Source organism: Giraffa tippelskirchi, chromosome 8 (genome assembly GCF_054371585.1).
Source record: "Giraffa tippelskirchi isolate mGirTip1 chromosome 8, T2T-mGirTip1v1.2.pri, whole genome shotgun sequence".
NCBI classification, from domain to species: domain Eukaryota; kingdom Metazoa; phylum Chordata; class Mammalia; order Artiodactyla; family Giraffidae; genus Giraffa; species Giraffa tippelskirchi.
This window is the reverse complement of record NC_137282.1, coordinates 128,786,434-128,805,520: the sequence shown is the minus strand read 5'-3', so window position 1 is coordinate 128,805,520 and position 19,087 is coordinate 128,786,434. Positions and strand designations below refer to the sequence as shown.

The 19,087-nt window shown below is 39.1% G+C and overlaps 1 protein-coding gene across 4 annotated transcripts in view; it reads left to right on the top strand.

Moving 5' to 3' along the window:
• Positions 1-19,087, top strand: part of BTBD9 (BTB domain containing 9) — a 396,006-nt gene that overhangs the window by 190,058 nt on the left and 186,861 nt on the right. Inside the window, exon 8 of one of the 4 annotated variants that reach the window (XM_081523211.1) lies at positions 16,761-16,776. The exons of the other annotated variants lie outside the window; for them this stretch is intronic. Coding sequence (XP_081379337.1) covers positions 16,761-16,776 — 16 coding nt within the window. The remainder of the gene's footprint in view (positions 1-16,760; positions 16,777-19,087) is intronic. 4 annotated transcript variants of the gene reach the window in all.

The following is a 19,087-nucleotide window of genomic DNA, read 5'->3' as shown; positions in this document are numbered from 1 at the left end:
TTGTGCAACCATTACTACTATCTAATGTGACATTTTCATCACTCCCAAGACAAACCCCCCACCCATAAGCAGTCACTCCTTTTTACCCCTCCACCCAATCCCTGGCAACACTTTAAATCTCTATTTATTTGTTTTTTCTGGACAGTTCATATAAATGCAGTCATGTAATGCATGGCTTTTGTGTCTGATTTCTTTTATTTAACGTAATGTGTTTGGGATTCATCTGTGTTACGGTATGTTTCAGTACTTTGCTCTTTTTTACATCTGAATAATGTTCCATGGTATAGATATACAGTATTTTGTTTGTCCATTCATCAATTTTTGGATATTTGGGTTCTTTTCATCATTTAACTATTATAAATAATGCTGCTATCAGCATTTATTTACAACTTTTTGTGTGGACACATGAACTACACAGTCATATGCTGACGCTGTGTTTAACTTTTTAAGGAACTTCCAAACTATTTTTCACAGCTATACCATTTTGCATTTCTACCTTCGGTGTGTAATGGTTCTGATTTCTCAACATTCATGGTTTTAGAATTTTTGATTATAGATATCCTTGTAGATATGAAGTGGTATATTGTAGCTTGATTTGCAGTTATGGTGTTGAGCATCTTTTCCTATGCTTCTTGGGTATTTGTATATCTTCTTTAGAGAAGTGTCTTATTCAGATCCTTTGCCCATTTTTTAATTGAGTTATTTGTTTATTTGTCCATTGTTTAATTGGGTTATTTGTCTTTTATTATATAAGAGCTGTTTACATATTCTCAATACTAGGCCCTAATCTGAGAGATGATGTAGAAATATTTTCTTCCATTCTGTAGGTTGTCCTTTACTTTTTTGATAATGTCCTTTGAAGCACTAAAGTTTATTTTGCTGAAGTCCAGATTATCAATTTTTTTTTGGTTGCTTGTGCTTTACATTTCATATCTAAGAAACTTGCCTAATCCAAGGCCACGAATATACATATCTTGGTTTTTTCTTCCAAGACTTTTATAGTTATAGCTCTTATGTTTAGGCTTTTGATCCCTTTTGAGTTAATTTTTTTATGTGGTGTGAGGTAGGAATCTAAATTCATTTTCCTGTATGTGGATATTTAGTTGTCCCAGCACCATTTGTTGAAAAGGTTATTCTTCCCTCCATTGAATTGTCTTGGCACCCTTGTCAAAAATCAATTGACTGTAGATGTAATGGTTTATTTTTGGATTGTCAGTTCTACTACATTGGTATATTTGTCTATCCTTATGCCAGAACCACACTATCTTGACTACTCAGATATGGTTTTATAGTGGTTTTATAGTAAGTTTTAAAATCAGGAAGTTGGAATTCTCTACTCCATCCACCCCCTAAGATTCTTTTGGCTATTTTTAGATCCTTTCCATATGAATTTTAGAATCAGATTGTTAGTATCTACAAATAAGCCAGCTAGGATTTTGAAAGAGATTGCACTGAATCTGTAAATCTCTTTAGAGAATATTGTCATCAAAACAATATCAAATCATCTATTTCATGAACACAGGATATTTTTCCATTTATTTTAGATCATCTTTAATTTCTTTAGATAATATCTTGTGGTTTTCAGTGTATAAATCTTAAGATCAGTTTCTGTGGAGTAAGGGAGGCAAAGGGCAGATTAGAGAAGCTAAGTCTGAAATGAAGTGGAAAGAGTGTGTATGAACTGTGAATTTAACAGGTGTGATAAGAAAAATAAGGAGAGAGGGGATGATTGCTCACAAAGTGAATAGGGTAACAACAGATGTGTGGTTTAAGGATCTGATCTGAGAGGAAGTGGCTTGTGGAGAGAGAGCTGTTAAAAATTCTTGTTGTTGTTGTGCAGTCACTTAGTCGTGTCAGACTCTTTGCAACCCCATGGACTACAGCACACTAGGCTTCCCTGTCCTTCACCACTTTCCCTGTCCTTCACCTTCCCAGAGCTTGCTCAAACTCATGCCCATTGAGTCGGTGATGCCATCCAACCATCTCATCCTCTATCATCCTCTTCTCCTTCTGCCTTCAATCTTTCCCAGCATCAGGGTCTTTACCAGTGAACTGGCACTTCGCATCAGGTGGGCAACGTATTGGAGCTTCAGCATCAGTCCTTCCAACAGATATTCAGGATTGATTTCCTTTAGGATTGACTGGTTTGATCTCTTGCAACCCAAGGGACTCTCGAGAGTCTTCTCCAACACCACATTCAAAAGCATCAATTCTTTGACACGCAGCCTTCTTTATGGTCCAACTTTCACATCCATACATGACTACTGGAAAAACCATAGCTTTGACTAGACAGACTTTTGTTGTCCAAGTAATGTCTCTGCTTTTTAATATGCTGTCTAGGTTTGTCATAGCTTTTCTTGCAAGGAGCAAGCGTCTTTTAATTTCATGGTTACAGTCACCATCTTCAGTGATTTTGGAGCCCAGGAAAATAAAGTCAGCCACTGTTTCCATTGTTTCCCCATGTATTTGCCATGAAGTGATGAGACCGGATGCCATGATCTAAAGATTCTAGAGAGAAGTAGTATCTGATAGGGCAGATGGAGAAAAGAATTGGTGAAGGAAGCAGGACAGGGTGGGATCAGGAACAGAAGTGGAGAGGTAGTCATTAAAAAGGAAAAGTGACAGGAATGGGGAAATACAGCGCAAAGGACGAGAATTAGAAGACACAGTATCTGATGGCCCCCATTTTCCTCATGAAGTAGGAGATAGAGTCGCCTCTGAAAGTGAATCAGGCAAGGTTTGGGTAGAGTGCTTTAGGAGAGGGGTAAAGGGTTAGAATGGTCCCCATAATGGAGAAAAACCTAGGGGGAAGAGGAACTGCTGAACAACTAATGGCCTCAGTATAAGGCCTCAGTATATGAGGTATGGTAATATATTTTTCCTCACTTATATGCAATTAATCCACATGTGTGATATACTTTATAATTTATAGTGCTTTTACATATGCTGACTTATTCTGTCTTCCAGTTACTCTGTGAAACAGATGCCTTAATACATTGATTATCATACCTTCCTTTGTCTTTTCTTCTTTCTCATTTTTCTTGCAGAGAAAGTTGTCAATCATTGTACAGGTATTTATTATCCACTATATGCCAGGCACTGTGGATTCAACAGCAGATGGCATAGATGCAGTGCTACCCTCACCAAAATTAAAGTCTAGTTGGGAAAGCAGACAAGTAAAAAGCAATTACAGTACAAATATGATAAGTATTAAAATGAGGGAAATGTAGCGTTTTATGAGATCCCATGGGAAGGGTAGAACTCAGTTGCATATAGCAAAAAACCAAAAGTGATACTGGCTTATGCACACCAGAGTCATGTCTGATTTTTTTGCGACCCCATGGACTGTAGCCCACCAGTCTCCTCTGTCCGTGAGATTCTATAGGCACGAATGCTGGAGTGGGTTACCATTTCCTTCTCCAGGGGATCTTCCCGATCCACGGATTGAACCTGTATCTCCTGCACTGGCATGTGAATTCTTTACCACTGAGCCACCGGGGAAGCCCACCCAAGAGTTATATCCTCATGTAAAAACAGATTGAATATAGGACTGGGACTATATGGTAGTCCCTGGGACTGCTCTGGTAATTCCACGAAAATGTGAAAATCGGTTCCTTTTTTCTGTTCTGCCATCATTAATACTAGCTTCTGTTTTCAAGATTGCCTCCTTGTCCAAGATGGCTGCTAGGACTCCCAACTGTCATGACAGAATTCCAGATAGCTGGAAGAAAGAAGGGAAGAAGTGCGAAAGAATGTATTTCTTAGCTGAGTCAGCAACTTTTAAGAAACCTTCTTGGGTGTCTTGCACAATCCTCCTTCCTTACATCTCTTTGGTCAGAATGAATTCAAATGGCTACTCCTTGCTACCTGCAAAGGAGTTTGGAAATTGTGTGTGTGTGTGTGTTTTCCCCAGGTAGGCAGCTATGTGCAAAGCTTAAAAAATAAAATGAAGGTTATTTTACTAAGAAGAGAAAAACAGACTCTGGGGTGGGCAATTCAGTTTTTGCTGTAGGTAATCAAACCCATCCAGAGTGGTTGGTGAGCATACAATAGGGAATTAAAATTATTTACTAGCTCATTGGTAACCTCACTTTACTAACTGGGGAACTGACAATCAGGAAGGTTAAGTATTAGGTTGGTGCAAAAGTAATTGCAGTTTCGGGTTGTGAATTTTAAAGCATTATAACTAGGCTCAAACATGTCTTTATCGATCAAAATAAGAACCATTACAATCAACACATTTTTTGCCAACAAGAAATAAGTTTGTTTATTCCTGTAGCTTAAAAACCCATGCTTTGGGATTTGATGAACTCTTGGGAAGCATTTTCTGCATCGTGCGGGTTGTGGAAGTGTGTTCCCTGCAAATAGTTGTCGAGATGCTTGAAGAAGTGGTAGTCATTTGGCGAGAGGCCAGGTGAATATGGGAGATGAGGCAAAACTTCGTAGCCAAATTCGTTTAACTTTTGAAGTGCTGATCGTGCAACGTGTGGTCAGGTGTTGTCATGGAGAAGAATAGGGCCCTTTCTGTTATCCAGTGCCAGCTGCAGGCATTGCAGTTTTTAGTACATCCCATCAGTTTGTTGAGTATACCTCTCAGGTTTAATGGTTTTACAAGATTCAGAAAGCTGTAGTGGATCAGATGGGCAACCAGACCACCAAAAAGTGACCATGAGCTTTTTTTTGGTGCAAATTAGGCTTTGGGAAGTGCTTTAGAGCTTCTTGGTTCAGCCACTCAGCTGGTCATCGCTTATTGTTGTGTAAAATCCACTTTTCGTTGCATATCACAATCCAACTGAGAAATAGTTCCTTGTTTCATAGACTAAGAGAAAACATAACTTCAAAATGACATGTTTTTTTTATTTTCGGTCAGCTCATGAGACACCCGTTTATCAAGCTTTTTCACCTTTCCAGTTTGCTCCAAATGCCGAACAACTACAGAATGGTCAGTGATGAGTTCTTGGGCAACTTCTTGTGTAGTTGTAAGAGGATCAGCTTCTATGATTGTTCTCAACTGGTTGTTGTCAACTTCTGATGGCCAGCCACTACTGTACTCCTCATTTTCAAGGCTCTCATCTCCATTGCAAAACTTCTTGAACCACCACTGCACTCTAATTCATTAGTGGTTCCTGGGCCAAATGCGTTGTTGATGTTGTGAGTTGTCTCCATGTTTCAGGACCTATTTTGAACTCAATTAAGGAAATCACTCGAATTTGCTTTTTGTCTTACGTCATTTCCATAGTCCAAAATACATATAAAATAAACAAGTAGTAAGTCATTAGCAAAAATACATAAAGCAAGAAATGTGCATTAAAATGATGTATAGCATGACCACATTTATTAAGAATGTATTCCAAAATCAAATGGCAAATTTCAACAATGCAAAAACCGCAATTATGTTTGCACCAACCTAATAAATTGTACAGTCCACACAATGAATTGGTAGCATAGCAAAACTAAAGTCTTGATACCCTCATATCCCGCATTCTTTCTGTTGCACCATTGCTTTTCATTTTAACATATGCATAGTTCAACTAATAGGCGATTTTAAGATTTAGAGCTTTCTTCTAGATATTTTAAATATTCTGTATTTGGGTAATATTACATGAAGTCCAGAAAGATTTAAGAAATCAGTGGGATTTAGATATGGTCCATTGAAAAGTTTTTTATAATGGGTTTAATTTAGTTTTTATTCAGAAACTCATTTGGCTTTTGAAACATAGTCATTTCTCAGTGTTGTACAAAGTGTTTGCAAATTTTTCCTGCCTTAGGACCTGCTATTGTATCATAAGGAACACTGGTGAAGGCTGTTGTTAGACACCATTTATTTGAAAAGCAAACCTTTTCCTAGTAAAAACAAATGTTTTTCCATCTTAGCTTTGTGAAATGTATTTCATCTTAGAAGATCCCAGTGGAATGAAAGGAGCATGATGCCTAGGACTCTGAACTCAGAGGAGCAGAGAGTGTGTGACTCTGGGCAAGTCACTGTGCTAGCTGTAAAATAAAATACTTTTTAAAAAGTGGATATGAGAATAAATTAGGAAAAAATAATAATTTCTTAGACTGTATAGTTGAAATAAGCAGATAATGTTAAGCTGCCTTTCAACCATTAGATTGATTCTCTTCTCCTTCATTATCACAGCTAACCTGTTTTGTGGTTTCCTCCTTTCCCTGACATGTTTACCTGTGAGGGAAGAGTATGTGGGCAATGGAGTCATTAAGGGTTGAAGAGCAGTGCATGGAGGATGGTGAAAGGGCCTGGAGGAGGCCTTTGCTGGATAATCAGCCTATGACTTTCATTATCTCTTTTTGTTTTGAGTTGTTCAATGACAACAAGAGAGTATTCTTTTTCCTGGCATTTCGTCTGAATATGTGATATGCTGCTGCAAAGTGAACAGTAATAGTTCCTTGGTATAGCCTCATATCCATGGCGTTCAGTCTTACCATGCTTGTTATTACCTGAGAGTGAGTGAATGAGAAAGGATGGGGAAGAAGAGCAAGGAGAAAGACTTGTAAAACTGGCTCAACAACTTTAAACTTTTCTTACCGAATCTTTTAACTATAGACTGTAGATCTTAAAGCCTAGAGAAGTCATCGAGTTCAGGGGTTTTCAGATTGTGCTGCATGGAACCCAGTGATATGTCAGGGCCAAGTGGATGAGGGCTTCTTTCAGTTAAGGGCATGTACCTTAAAGAATATTATAAAAATCCAATGTCACTCCCCTACCTAAAAATTTTCAGGACTCCTCTTTGCCCATGGAATCAAGTCCAAGGTCCTTAGCATAAAACACAAAGCTCTTCGTGGTCTGCCCACTCTATGCCCATGTGGTTGCTCCCATTCCGTTCCTCATCGTGTATGTTCCAATAGTACCAGGCTCCTGCTGTTTCCCTGAACTTGTCTGGCTGTTTCACAACTCCCTGTGTTTGTACTTGATATTTCTTCTACACAGGATGTACTTTCTCTGTCCTACATTCTTCTTTGCTTCCACCTTAGTTACCCCCAGACTTGAACAGTCCCCCAACCCTATCTCATTGTTCACTGTCCTTTGATCCTGCTCTGTTTTTGGTATAACACAGTCACAAGCTAGAACAGTATTTTTAATATATTTGTTTATTTGTGCTCTCTGCTTTTCTCACTCTGTGTACTCTCCCCTGGCAATCTCATGGGCTCATGTGGCATCATGTGATAAAAGACTTCATCTCCTGCTTAGATCTTTCTCATGCACATCCAGCAAGCACACTGGCCACTGCATAGCTTCCTCAGAGTGATATGTAGCACCCCAGATCACAACAAAATACTTCAAGCTGATTAATTTTACATTCCACCATGGTCTTCTTCCTGCATTCCCATCTCAGGGAAAGACTACTCAGTTACCCCGTCCCGAAAGCTGGACATCATCTTTCATTCCTCCCTCTTCCCCATCCAGTTTTTTCAATTATGGCAACTCTTCCTCATGAAATTCTTTTCTAAACCCACCCTCTTTTCTACATATCCATTGCAATAACTCACTGCTCTTTTCTTGACTAAATTATGTATTGTATTATTCTGGGTTCTCTAGAACAGTGCTGTCCAATAGAAATATATTATTTTAAATTTTCTAGTAGCTACATTAAAAAAGGTGAAAAGAAACAAGTAAAATTAATTTTAGCAATGTATTTTACTTAAGCCATTATATCCAAAATATAATCAACTCAACATGTAATCAATATTTGAAACTATTTATTATATTTTAACACACTTTGTTGACATACAAAAACTCTACACATTTAATATATACAACTTGATGAGTTTGGAAATGAATTTATATATGCCCATGAAGCCAAAAATCTATGCCATGAACCTATCCATCATTTCAAAAGTTTTCTCCTGTACTCTTTATTTTTTATTATTGTTGTTGTTTTTAACTTATGATGGTGATAATGATCAGAACACTTAACATAACTCTCTCTAGCAAATATTTAAGTATAGCAATATAGTATTGTTAACTGTAGGCAGCATATTATACAGTAGATCTCTAGGTTTTATTTATCTTGCATAAACTTTGTACCCCTTAACTAATACTGCCTCATTTCCTCTCCCCTGGCAACTACTGTTGTACTCTGTCTTTGTGAGTTTGACTGTTTTAGATTCCTCATATAATTGATATGATGTAGTATTTGCCCTTGTTAGCATAGTGTCCTCCATGTTCATCCATGTTGTCACAAATAACAAGATTAATTATTATCAAATAACAAGTTCAAAGATCAGTGTGAAGTTTATACTTGCAGCACATCTCAATTTGGACTAGTGACATTTCTACCAGCTATGGCTAGTGGCTACTGTATTCAACATTATAACTATAAAATACAGAATCTGAAGCAAGGATTAGAGTCCTGACATTGTCTTTGGTCGGTTCCAGCCCAGAATGGTGAGAGCAAAGGTCAGGTAAGGAAAAATGATGATGTAGTGTAGTTACTGTGCTGGCTGCTGTGTGCTGTGTGTGCTTAGTCGCTCAGTGGTGTCCCTCTTTTTGACTCCATGGACTGTAGCCCACCAGATATCTCTGTCCATGGGGATTCCCCAGGCAGGAATACTGGAGTGGGTTGTCATGCCCTCCTCCAGGGGATCTTCCCTACCCAGGATCGAACCCAGGTTTCCTGCATTGCAGGTGGATTCTTTACCATCTGAGCCACCAGAGAAGCCCAAGAATACTGGAGTGGGTAGCCTTATCTCTTCTTCAGGGGATCTTCCCAACCCAGAAATTGAACCAGGGTCTCCTGTATTGCAGGCAGATTCTTTACTAGGTGAGCTACCAGGGAAGCCCACCCTGCTGGCTACCACCTCACAACCACTGTAGAGATATACACAGCAGATTGTCCAGCAAACATAGTTTTCTTCCCTCTTCTGTTTCCCATTAATCTGAGTTCATCCCATGGGAAGCTAATTTCTCTGCACTTCCTCTACCCCCTTGACAACTATTCAGGAAGCAGTATGATGTTTTATCCAGATCCACAGGGCACAACCAGCATGGGTTAATGAGAAAGTTGAAGGTCATTGAGAGAATCCTAGAATCAGTTCAATAAAAAATGAATTAAGAAAAAGAACTGTAGTAAAACGATGACCAAAAAATAAATAAATTTGCATCAACGTGTGACTGAGCATTTTGACTCTGATTTTATCTTCTCTTCAGTCCATTTTCCATTCAATAGCCATGTGTTTTGTGAAATGCAAACCTATCATTTTCCTGTTTCAAAACCTCCAGTGACTCCCCACTGTTTCTAAGATAAAGTCCAACGCCCATCTTGTTCAAAGTTTTACTTGATCTGGCCCTGACTACCTTTCTAGCTTCTGGTCTCAACATCCTCCTTCCTGTCTTAAATACTATGTGTGTTACTTACCTGCTGGATAACAAATTACCCCAAACGTTGTGACTGAACAGTAAACATTTACTACCTTACAGTTTTAATGGGTTAGGAATTTTAGAGTAACTTAGCTGGATGATTCAAGCTTGAGTTCTCTTATAGGATTGTAGTCAAGATGTCAGCCATGGCTGTAGTCATCCAAAGGCTTGACTAGGCTTCAGTGATTCACTTCAAAGCAGCCGTTTACATGGCTGGCATGTTGACATCGACTCTTAGAGGCCTCAGTTTCTCTCCATATTGGCTTCTCTAGAGGACTGCTGGAGTGGCCTCATAGCATGGTGGCTGTCTTCCCCCAGAGAAAGTGATCCAAGGGAGAGCAAAGCATGTTTTCTTCTTTTTTTTAACCTAGTCTCAGAAATACATATCATTATTTTCATGATACCTTATTGAAATGGGAGGGATCCACACAAAAACATGAATAGCAGAAGACAGCCATCAGAGGCCATGCTGGAGGCTGGTTACACACATATATAGCATTTCCTTAAGTCATTCTAGCGTGCCCAACTTGCATCTGGGCATTCCTACGTATTATTCTGTATTACCCCAAAGAGTTCCCTCTTCTGTTTCTCTTTTCCTTGTTTGCCTTTATAACTCTGATGTCACTTACTGTGAGAAGTTCTTTTTTTTTTTTAACCCATAATATTCCTACCCTACCTACCACCAATGGCACCCTTCTATCAGACTACCTTGTCCTCCCATCAGCTACTCATGTTTATCATAGTTGCCTGTTCCCTGGCTTGTCTCCTACATTAGACTCTGAGCTCATGAGTACAGAAACCATGTCTTTCTGGTTCACTGTTGTATCTCCACTGCCCAGCACAATGCTTGGCAACACATTGTAGGTTCTCAGTAAATAGTTGTTGGTTGGGAAGATAAAGAAAGGGATGGGTAAATGATGGATGGATGATACAACAGACATCTTGTCTCTTCAAGATAATAGGCCCAACAAAGCTAGTGGAGGTGATGGAATTCCAGTTGAGCTATTTCAAATCCTGAAAGATGATGCTGTGAAAGTGCTGCACTCAATATGCCAGCAAATCTGGAAAACGCAGCAGTGGCCACAGAACTGGAAAAGGTCAGTTTTCATTCCAATCCCAAAGAAAGGCAATGCCAAAGAATACTCTAACTACTGCACAATTGCACTCATCTCACACGCTAGTAAAGTAATGCTCAAAATTCTCCAAGCCAGGCTTCAGCAATACATGAACCGTGAACTTCCAGGTGTTCAAGCTGGTTTCAGAAAAGGCAGAGGAACCAGAGATCAACTTGCCAACATCCGATGGATCATCGAAAAAGCAAGAGAGTACCAGAAAAACATCAATTTCTGCTTTATTGACTATGCCAAAGCCTTTGACTGTGTGGATCACAATAAACTGTGGAAAATTCTGAAAGAGATGGGAATACCAGACCATCTGACCTGTCTCTTGAGAAACCCGTATGCAGGTCAGGAAGCAACAGTTAGAACTGGACATGGAACAACAGACTGGTTCCAAATAGGAAAAGGAGTCCGTCAAGGCTGTATATTGTCACCCTGCTTATTTAACTTATATGCAGAGTACATCATGAGAAATGCTGGGCTGGAAGAAACACAAGCTGGAATCAAGATTGCCGGGAGAAATATCAATAACCTCAGATATGCAGATGACACCACCCTTATGGCAGAAAGTGAAGAACCAAAGAGCCTCTTGATGAAAGTGAAAGAGGAGAGTGAAAAAGTTGGCTTAAAGCTCAACATTCAGAAAACTAAGATCATGGCATCTGGTCCCATCACTTCATGGGAAATAGATGGGCAAACAGTGGAAACAGTGTCAGACTTTATTTTTGGGGGCTCCAGAATCACTGCAGATGGTGATTTCAGCCATGAAATTAAAAGACGCTTACTCCTTGGAAGGAAGGTTATGGCCAACCTAGATAGCATATTTAAAAGCAGAGACATTACTTTGCCAACAAAAGTCCGTCTAGTCAAGGCTATGGTTTTTCCAGTGGTCATGTATGGATGTGAGAGTTGGACGGTGAAGAAAGCTGAGCGCCGCAGAATTGATGCTTTTGAACTGTGGTGTTGGAGAAGACTCTTGAGAGTCCCTTGGACTGCAAGGAGATCCAATCAATCCATCCTAAAAGAGATCAATCCTGGGTGTTCATTGGAAGGACTGATGTTGAAGCTGAAACTCCAATACTTTGGCCACCTCATGTGAAGAGTTGACTCACTGGAAAAGACCCTAATGCTGGTAAGGATTGAGGTCAGGAGGAGAAGGGGACGACAGAGGATGAGATGGCTGGTTGGCATCACTGACTCGATGGACATGGGTTTGGGTGGACTCCGGGAGTTGGTGATGGGCAGGAAGGCCTGGCATGCTGCGATTCATGGGGTTGCAAAGAGTGGGACACGACTGAGCGACTGAACTGAAACTGAAGTGTCCTTTTCTCCTTCCTTCTTTTTTCTTCTATTCTTTTTGATGGAATAAAGTTTTTGAGAGGTTCAGCATCTCTACAGATCTATTATTAATGATAAATCTGGTTATTTACAAAAACTTACCTCTTGATTACTTCCTATTTCAAAAATTGCCAATATTCCTCTTTATGTCAACAATGCAGCAGCATTTCAGATAATTGATTTTTGTGTTTAATAACTATAATAGTGTTTATTAAGGCTGAATGGGTACCTTGAACATGGAAGGTGTTTTGTGAATGTTGAATAAATTCAATATATTGATAAGTGCTTTTTTACTGAGTAACTATGGTAAAGCTTCAGATTGTATGAGAAGTGAACGGTTTTTCTTAGATCTTGATTCTGTTAACACAAGGAATTACTAACATGCAAGTGTAAGTAAATTGATTCTGAATTTGAAATTTAGGAGAAAATTGACCTTGATTGTGTTTAAGGCCAGTTCTCTTCAGCTACCCTGTTAGCTATATCGAAAGGCAGCAAGTGAGAGGAAGCTTGCCAACAATGCCGACTCTGCTTCCTCCCCAAAGAATGTGAAGAACTGAGATTAGTTACTAAGAACCCACTGGGAGGAAGTACACAAACCTGTGGTTACTTGTTCCTTTCACTCTTTTCCTTTTCTTTAAAAACTATCGTATGTTTTTCTTTATTTTTAGAATTTATAAGTTAATTCTTTTTTATAATTTGTATTTATTTTGGCTGTGCTGGATCTTTATTGCTATGTGGGCTTTTTCTCTAGTTGTGGCTACTCTCTAGCTGTGGTGCTCAGGCTTATTGCCAGCGCTTCTCTTGGAGCACAGGCTCTAGGATACGCAGACTTCAGTAGTTACAGCGCCCAGGCTCTAGAGCAGAGGCACAGTAGTTGTGGTGAACATGCTAGGTTGCTTGTGGCTCCCTGGATCAGGGATCGAATCCATGTCTCCTTCGTTGACAGGTAGATTCTTTACCACTGAGCCAACAGGGAAGCCCCATAAGCTAATTCTGTGTTTACTTTTTCATTTTCAAATTCCTTACTGGAGATTCATTAAAAGGGCGTGGACTTTGTGATTGAACAGAACTACATTCAGATTCTGACTGCCACTTATTACTGGTTGTGTGTCATTGGGCAAGTTACTTTATATTTCTGATTTTTTCTTTTTTAGAAGATTAACATCAGGTTCAATAAGATATCTTATGTAAAGTGCCAAGTGTGGAATTTGGCCTTCATGCTCAGTCAAATTCTAGTAATACCTCCCTTCCCTAGGCTGTTTTGCATAGATTGAAGCTGTGCTTAGCAGTATGTTATGTAATCAGTCACATGACCCCAGAAATAGGAGACTCTTTGATTCTGGCAGAAAAGTAGTTTGCTAGACCATCTGACAGGACTTCCCTGGTGGCTCAGAGGGTAAAGCGTCTGCCCACAATGCGGGAGACCTGGGTTTGATCCCTGGGTCGGGAAGATCTTCTGGAGAAGGAAATGGCAACCCACTCCAGTATTCTTGCCTGGAAAATCCCATGGATGGAGGAGCCTGGTAGGTTACCATCCATGGGGTCTCAAAGAGTCGGTCACGACTGAGCGACTTTACTCAGACCATCCGACAAAACTGCCTGCTTCTTCCTTAATTTGCTTCCCAACCAACTGAAGTGGTACAATATGAATGTATTGTGCTTTGCCTGTGTATGTTTTTTTCTCTTGTTTTTTTTTCTTTACCTTTCCCACCTTGTTTTCTTCTCCTTCCCTTTGGTGACGGTTGATATTTTTAGATCCCTGCTTACTTCCACACTTCCTGGTATCACTAAGGCTAGTTCCTCCCCGTCTCCCTTTACCATGCTGTAGACTCTAGAACCTCCCCCTGGGAACCCTTTGCTCCTAAGACTCCTTGGTGGGATTAGTCCCTCAAGGTTTTACTTGGTGCCCTGCCAGGTGGTAGTTGTTTGGATGATGTGTCCTTTTTCTCCATATGATCTCCAGACAGGTCTGTATGGGGGAATGTGACGGGCCACACAAACAGTCTGGGGTGTCCAAATCTTGAGTTGAGTGGCCTGTTAAAACAGGTCTGTGTCAGGAGTGATAAATAGTTTTTGTGGATTTTGAGCAAGTTGCCAATCGATCAGCTACTGTTTAATGAGAGACAGACACTGTAAGAGGAGCAGAAGCCCAGCTGCCTGTTCGAGAGCCACCTGCCTTTTCTCTTTACTTCATTTTCTTGCTAATGAAGGAACCAATTGGTTTAGAGCGATCAATGCTGACCTATTTGGATCAGACATTGTTTTGGCATTGCCAAGGCAATTAAATTCAGCAGGGTGAGGATTAGAGCGAGAAAGGCTATAAAAAAGAAGAGAGAAATAAGACACTTTTTATTCAGCAACAACCACTCTGGTGTTAGAGGTATAAAAAGGATTAGTTTAAAAAGAATTAATCATTAGCGCATTTTCTTTCTTGGTAAAATAATCAGAAGGTTTATTGACATTAGTTCTTAGATTTAGGAAGATAGGAAGCTCTGCTTTGCTGATCTCACTTAAGGTACAAACCTTTATTATTGACCTCTTTCCTATTTAAAGCTGTAAATCATCCAGCAAGCCTTCTCTTAGAGACTGTCTACTGTAGTAGGTACTGTGACCTATATGTGGTAGATTTTCCAAAGCAGCTCTGATTTTAAATTGTCTGGCCCCTCACCATTCCATTTAGGTGATGTGATTCAGAAATTGTTCATCAGTCTATCACTGAAGACTTGACGGCAAGCATAGTATGTAAAACCCTTGAGAACAGGGTACATGAGCTAATCATCTTGGCACACACACCTCTAATTCAGCCAAGCATGGTGCCTTCCACTTAGATGCTCAATAAATATTTGAGTAAACTGACAGAGTGACTATGCAGTGACTCATATGCATAAGAAGTAGGGTCTTAAAAAATACATAGAACTTGAAAACTTGGTGTTCTAGGGTTAGGGACTTGGTAGGAATAAGCATATAAAAGCAGCAATGAATAGAGTGAGTTAAGTGAGAGTTTCCAGACTTCGGGTTTCACCAACTTGTGCAATTTCCAAAAGTAATTTTGCTAAGTAAAATGTTGACTGTCACCTTTGTCCCATAATACCAAAATATAGAGTACATATACTTCTGGCCAAAAAGGAGCAATTCTTTAAATTGCTATATTTTGCTGTATTTTTAAAATTCTACGTTGTTCTTTTTGTTCTGTACTAGGGAAAGCCGTTTAAACAGACACAGGCCATGGCCTCTAATGCTAATAGGGTGCTCCCTCAGAGTTGTCCCAAAGGTTGCATTCATAGATAGCTGGTGGTGTGCCAGGAAATGACTCTAGCTTTGCTGCTACCACCTGTTCGTCAGGGCCTTGAGCCAGCCATCAGCTTAAGCAGTGGCATCACTGGAGGTTCTCCATATGTTTCTCAGAGTTATAGAACAACCTTGATTTGGAGGAGGTATCTAAGTGTCTTCCACATCTGGTTGATCTTTGATTCCCCCACTGGTTTCTCATGCTTTGGGGCTTGGTTTACATATCATCCACGAGGAGCTAAATGTCTTGGATAAGAGCTCATGTTTTTACTTCACAATGTGCTCTGGGGCTTTCATTGGATAACTGCCTCTGAAATTGCCAGGGGACTTTATACCACTTGCCTTGCAACTTCTTGATGATGCACACCATTAGTTAAAAAAAAAAATTGCACACCAAAAAATGATCAGTATCATTAGTCATCAAGGTAATGCTATTAATAAAACTACAGTGAGCTACCACTTTATGCCCAATAGGACAGCTAGGATCAAAAAGTCTGATAACAAGTGTTGGCAAGGATTTAGAGAAATTAGAACCCTCATAAACTGATGGCGGCAATGTAAAAATGGTACAGCCATTTTGGAAAACAGTCTGACAGTTCCTCAAAAACTTAAATGTGGAGTTACATTATACTGAGCAATTCCACTTTTAAGTGTGTACCCAAGAGGAATGAAAACATATGTGCATATGAAAATTTGAACATAAATATTCAGAGCATTATTCACAGTAGCCAAAAGGTGAAAAAAAACCAGATGTCCATCAGCTGGTGAATGGCTAAACAAAATATGGTATAGCTATGCAATGGAATGTTATTCAGCCATTAAAAGGAATCAAGTGCTGATACGTGTTACAACATAGACAAACCTTGATGACATTATGCTAAGTGAAAGAAGCCAGTCACAAAAGATCACACATTATATGATTCCATTTATACTAAATGTCCAGAATAGGCAAATCTGTAAAGACAGAAAATAGTGATTGCTGAGGACTGAAGAGATGGGGAAGCAGGGAGTCTGATAGCAAAAATGCAGAAGCCTGCTCTCTGAGGTGATGAAAATGTTCTTGAATTTTTTGTGATGATGATTGTGCACCTCTGTGAATATACTATAAACTGTGGAATTGTATACTTTAAATGGGCAAATCATATCTTGCTAAAGCTGTTAAAAAAGGACTTTCAAGTGGGCACTCTTGATATATGTATTTGTAAAATTTATACATGTACTCCTCTAGTATTATGTACACTGCGTGTGTGCATGCTCAGTCACTTCAGTTGTGTCCAGCTCTTTGCGATGTTGTGGGCTGCCACCCACCAGACTCCTCTGTCAATGGGAATTCTCCAGACAAGAATATTGGAGTGGATTGCCATGCCCTCCTTCAGGGGATCTTCCCAACCCGAGATTGAACCTGCATCTCTTATGTCTCCTGCATTGGTAGGTGAGTTCTTCACTACTTGCACCGCCTGGACAAAAACATACATGTTTTCAAAGTGTATAGTAAAGTGAAAGTGAAAGGCTCTCAGTCATGTCTGACTCTCTGCGACTCCATGGACTGTAGAGTCCATGGAATTCTCCAGGCCAGAATACTGGAGTGGGTAGCCTTCCCCTTTTCCAGGCGATCTTCCCAACCCAGGGATAGAACCCAGGTCTCCCACGTTGCAGGTGGATTCTTTACCAGCTGAGCCACCAGGGAAGCCCAAATTCAGTATACAGTAAAGGTATTAGTAATTTAAGTTCTAGTTATTTTCTTTTCTAACTAGTGAATCACAATCTTACAAGCCCTTGGAGTGAATGTAGCTCACTTTGAAAACCACTCTTTTTGACCACATAATAGAGATTAACATGCATGAGGTAAGCCTGTATAGGAAGGATGGATTTCTCAAATCCCAGAAGCCTGACATGATTGGACTGTGAAGATACCTGGAGGTCTCTGCCTTTCAGGAATAATGAAAACCTTCTATGTGGTTTTGTCCCAGAATACTCAAATATGTGATGGCACCAACAGAAAGGTATTTCTGATCAATTCACTGTCCCATCAGAAACAATTTTGAGTGGCATGTGATGACAATCAGTGGTGGCCCTGTAACCTCATATTTTGTAATTACTCCTAAAATATATTCAATATGTATGTGAGACCCTACAGAGAGAGAAAGGAAAAAATTCTATTCCCAACTGAGTGACGTAAAGCTGTATTTTTATTAAGAGCTTTGACTGACATTATAAATCATAAATCACTAATGTGAAACTTGAAGCACCAGAAGCCAGAGAGAAAATATAACCTGTAAAATGTGCCATTCTGGTAGAGTTTAATATTCATAGTGGCAAGGGTTTTAAAGCTATCATATATACTAAATTAAGGCATCTAATTTTTTATTCAGTTTTCTTTTTTCAGATGAGCTAGTCTTGACCTTTTGTGCCATTTCTTTATATATCAGCTGATAATAATCAATTTGGGTATTTCTGTATTGAGTGATTGGTTCTTGGGAAAGGTGGTGAATAATTACTGCATATTTTCATAAATCTTTGTATACTGTAAAGCACAGGCTGATGTGAATGAATGTGAACACCCAACAACATCCAACATGGCGTTGTAAGTTTAGTACAGGTGTTTAATGCTTGTTTATTGGTGGTGATATTGATGTTAGAGAGTTGAAAAAGAGTATTTTGAAACTTCCTAGCTCTGTTTGAAATGTACAGAGAACATGGTATTGCATTTGCTTGCTTTTTGGTGCAGTAATGTATCATTAACAATTTATTGTGGTGTATCAAGCCATGAAACAGACCACGTCTTGAGCATATTTCTCTGGCAGGCAGAGGTGCAGATTTTATGTATTGAGCTAGAGGAAATGAAATTTTCTCAGCAAGGGTAAGCAGAAAGAAATTTGGTTCTAGATATGTTTTTAAAATGTGGAGAAAATAAGTTTAAAAGATTATTAAATCCTCACCTCTATTAATTAATCTCTATACTATAAATTATCACAGATTTCCTGCCAGTTAAAGACAGTGAAAAGACCAAATGGAGAATTTGGTACATTACATACTCCTAAAAAATTATTATTACACTGTTGTCTTTTCCCCCTTTGTTCAAAAATCTTTTTAGCTAGTATAAAAACCTGCGATCTAACACAGCTCAGATTCCCTTCTTGAGAAACGATAAGACAATGCATCATAAAACACAATTTATGTAACCCCTTTAAAAATGTAGCTTTTATGATGACATTTTAATGTTTTAGAAGTCATGAAGGTTTAACTTTAAGTTTCAGTTTAAATGATTCTCAGGTTTTGGGTATTAGTATTTATTAGAAACAGAGTCATTTCAAGGGTAAAGATTAGAAACAGAATAAGTGTTTTCATACATATACAAAAAACTACTAGCCAAAGGATTGATGGGGACTGCCGTTTTCAACACACTTCATTTGAAAAGGACCGTTTCCAATTTCTAAACATACTAAATTCTGTTAGTATGTTCCTTTTCAGTTAGTGTGAACTCTAGTAGTACTGTGAAGAGATAAGGAAAAAGCTAATATATCATGTGCAGAAAATACACAAAACTCACTATTCCAAAGCTCTTTGTTCCCTTTTCCTTGATGACAAACATAAAGCTATGAAAGAAATCATTATAAAAGTATAAGTAGACTGCAGTCCTAACAGCTAATATAGGTACTACGTTATGCCATCTTCCTTTTTTCTTTTCTTAAGATGCAAAATAAAACAACCCCTAATGTTGGAGAGGTGATACTGCTATTGTACAAGTTAAATAGAAGAGAGGCCCTAGTTACCAACAACATGATCGGGCTCCAGCCAATTAAGCTGTGAACCTCAAAGCTGTTCTCCTAAAGAAGACTTGTTGTCAGGGCATTTATATTGGAAGCATTTTCTTGGCACAAAGTGCACATCTGAACGTTTAAATCCAAATATGCTAACAGATGTCTCTTGAGCAAGAACATCATAAAACCAGATTTCACTTGAGTGA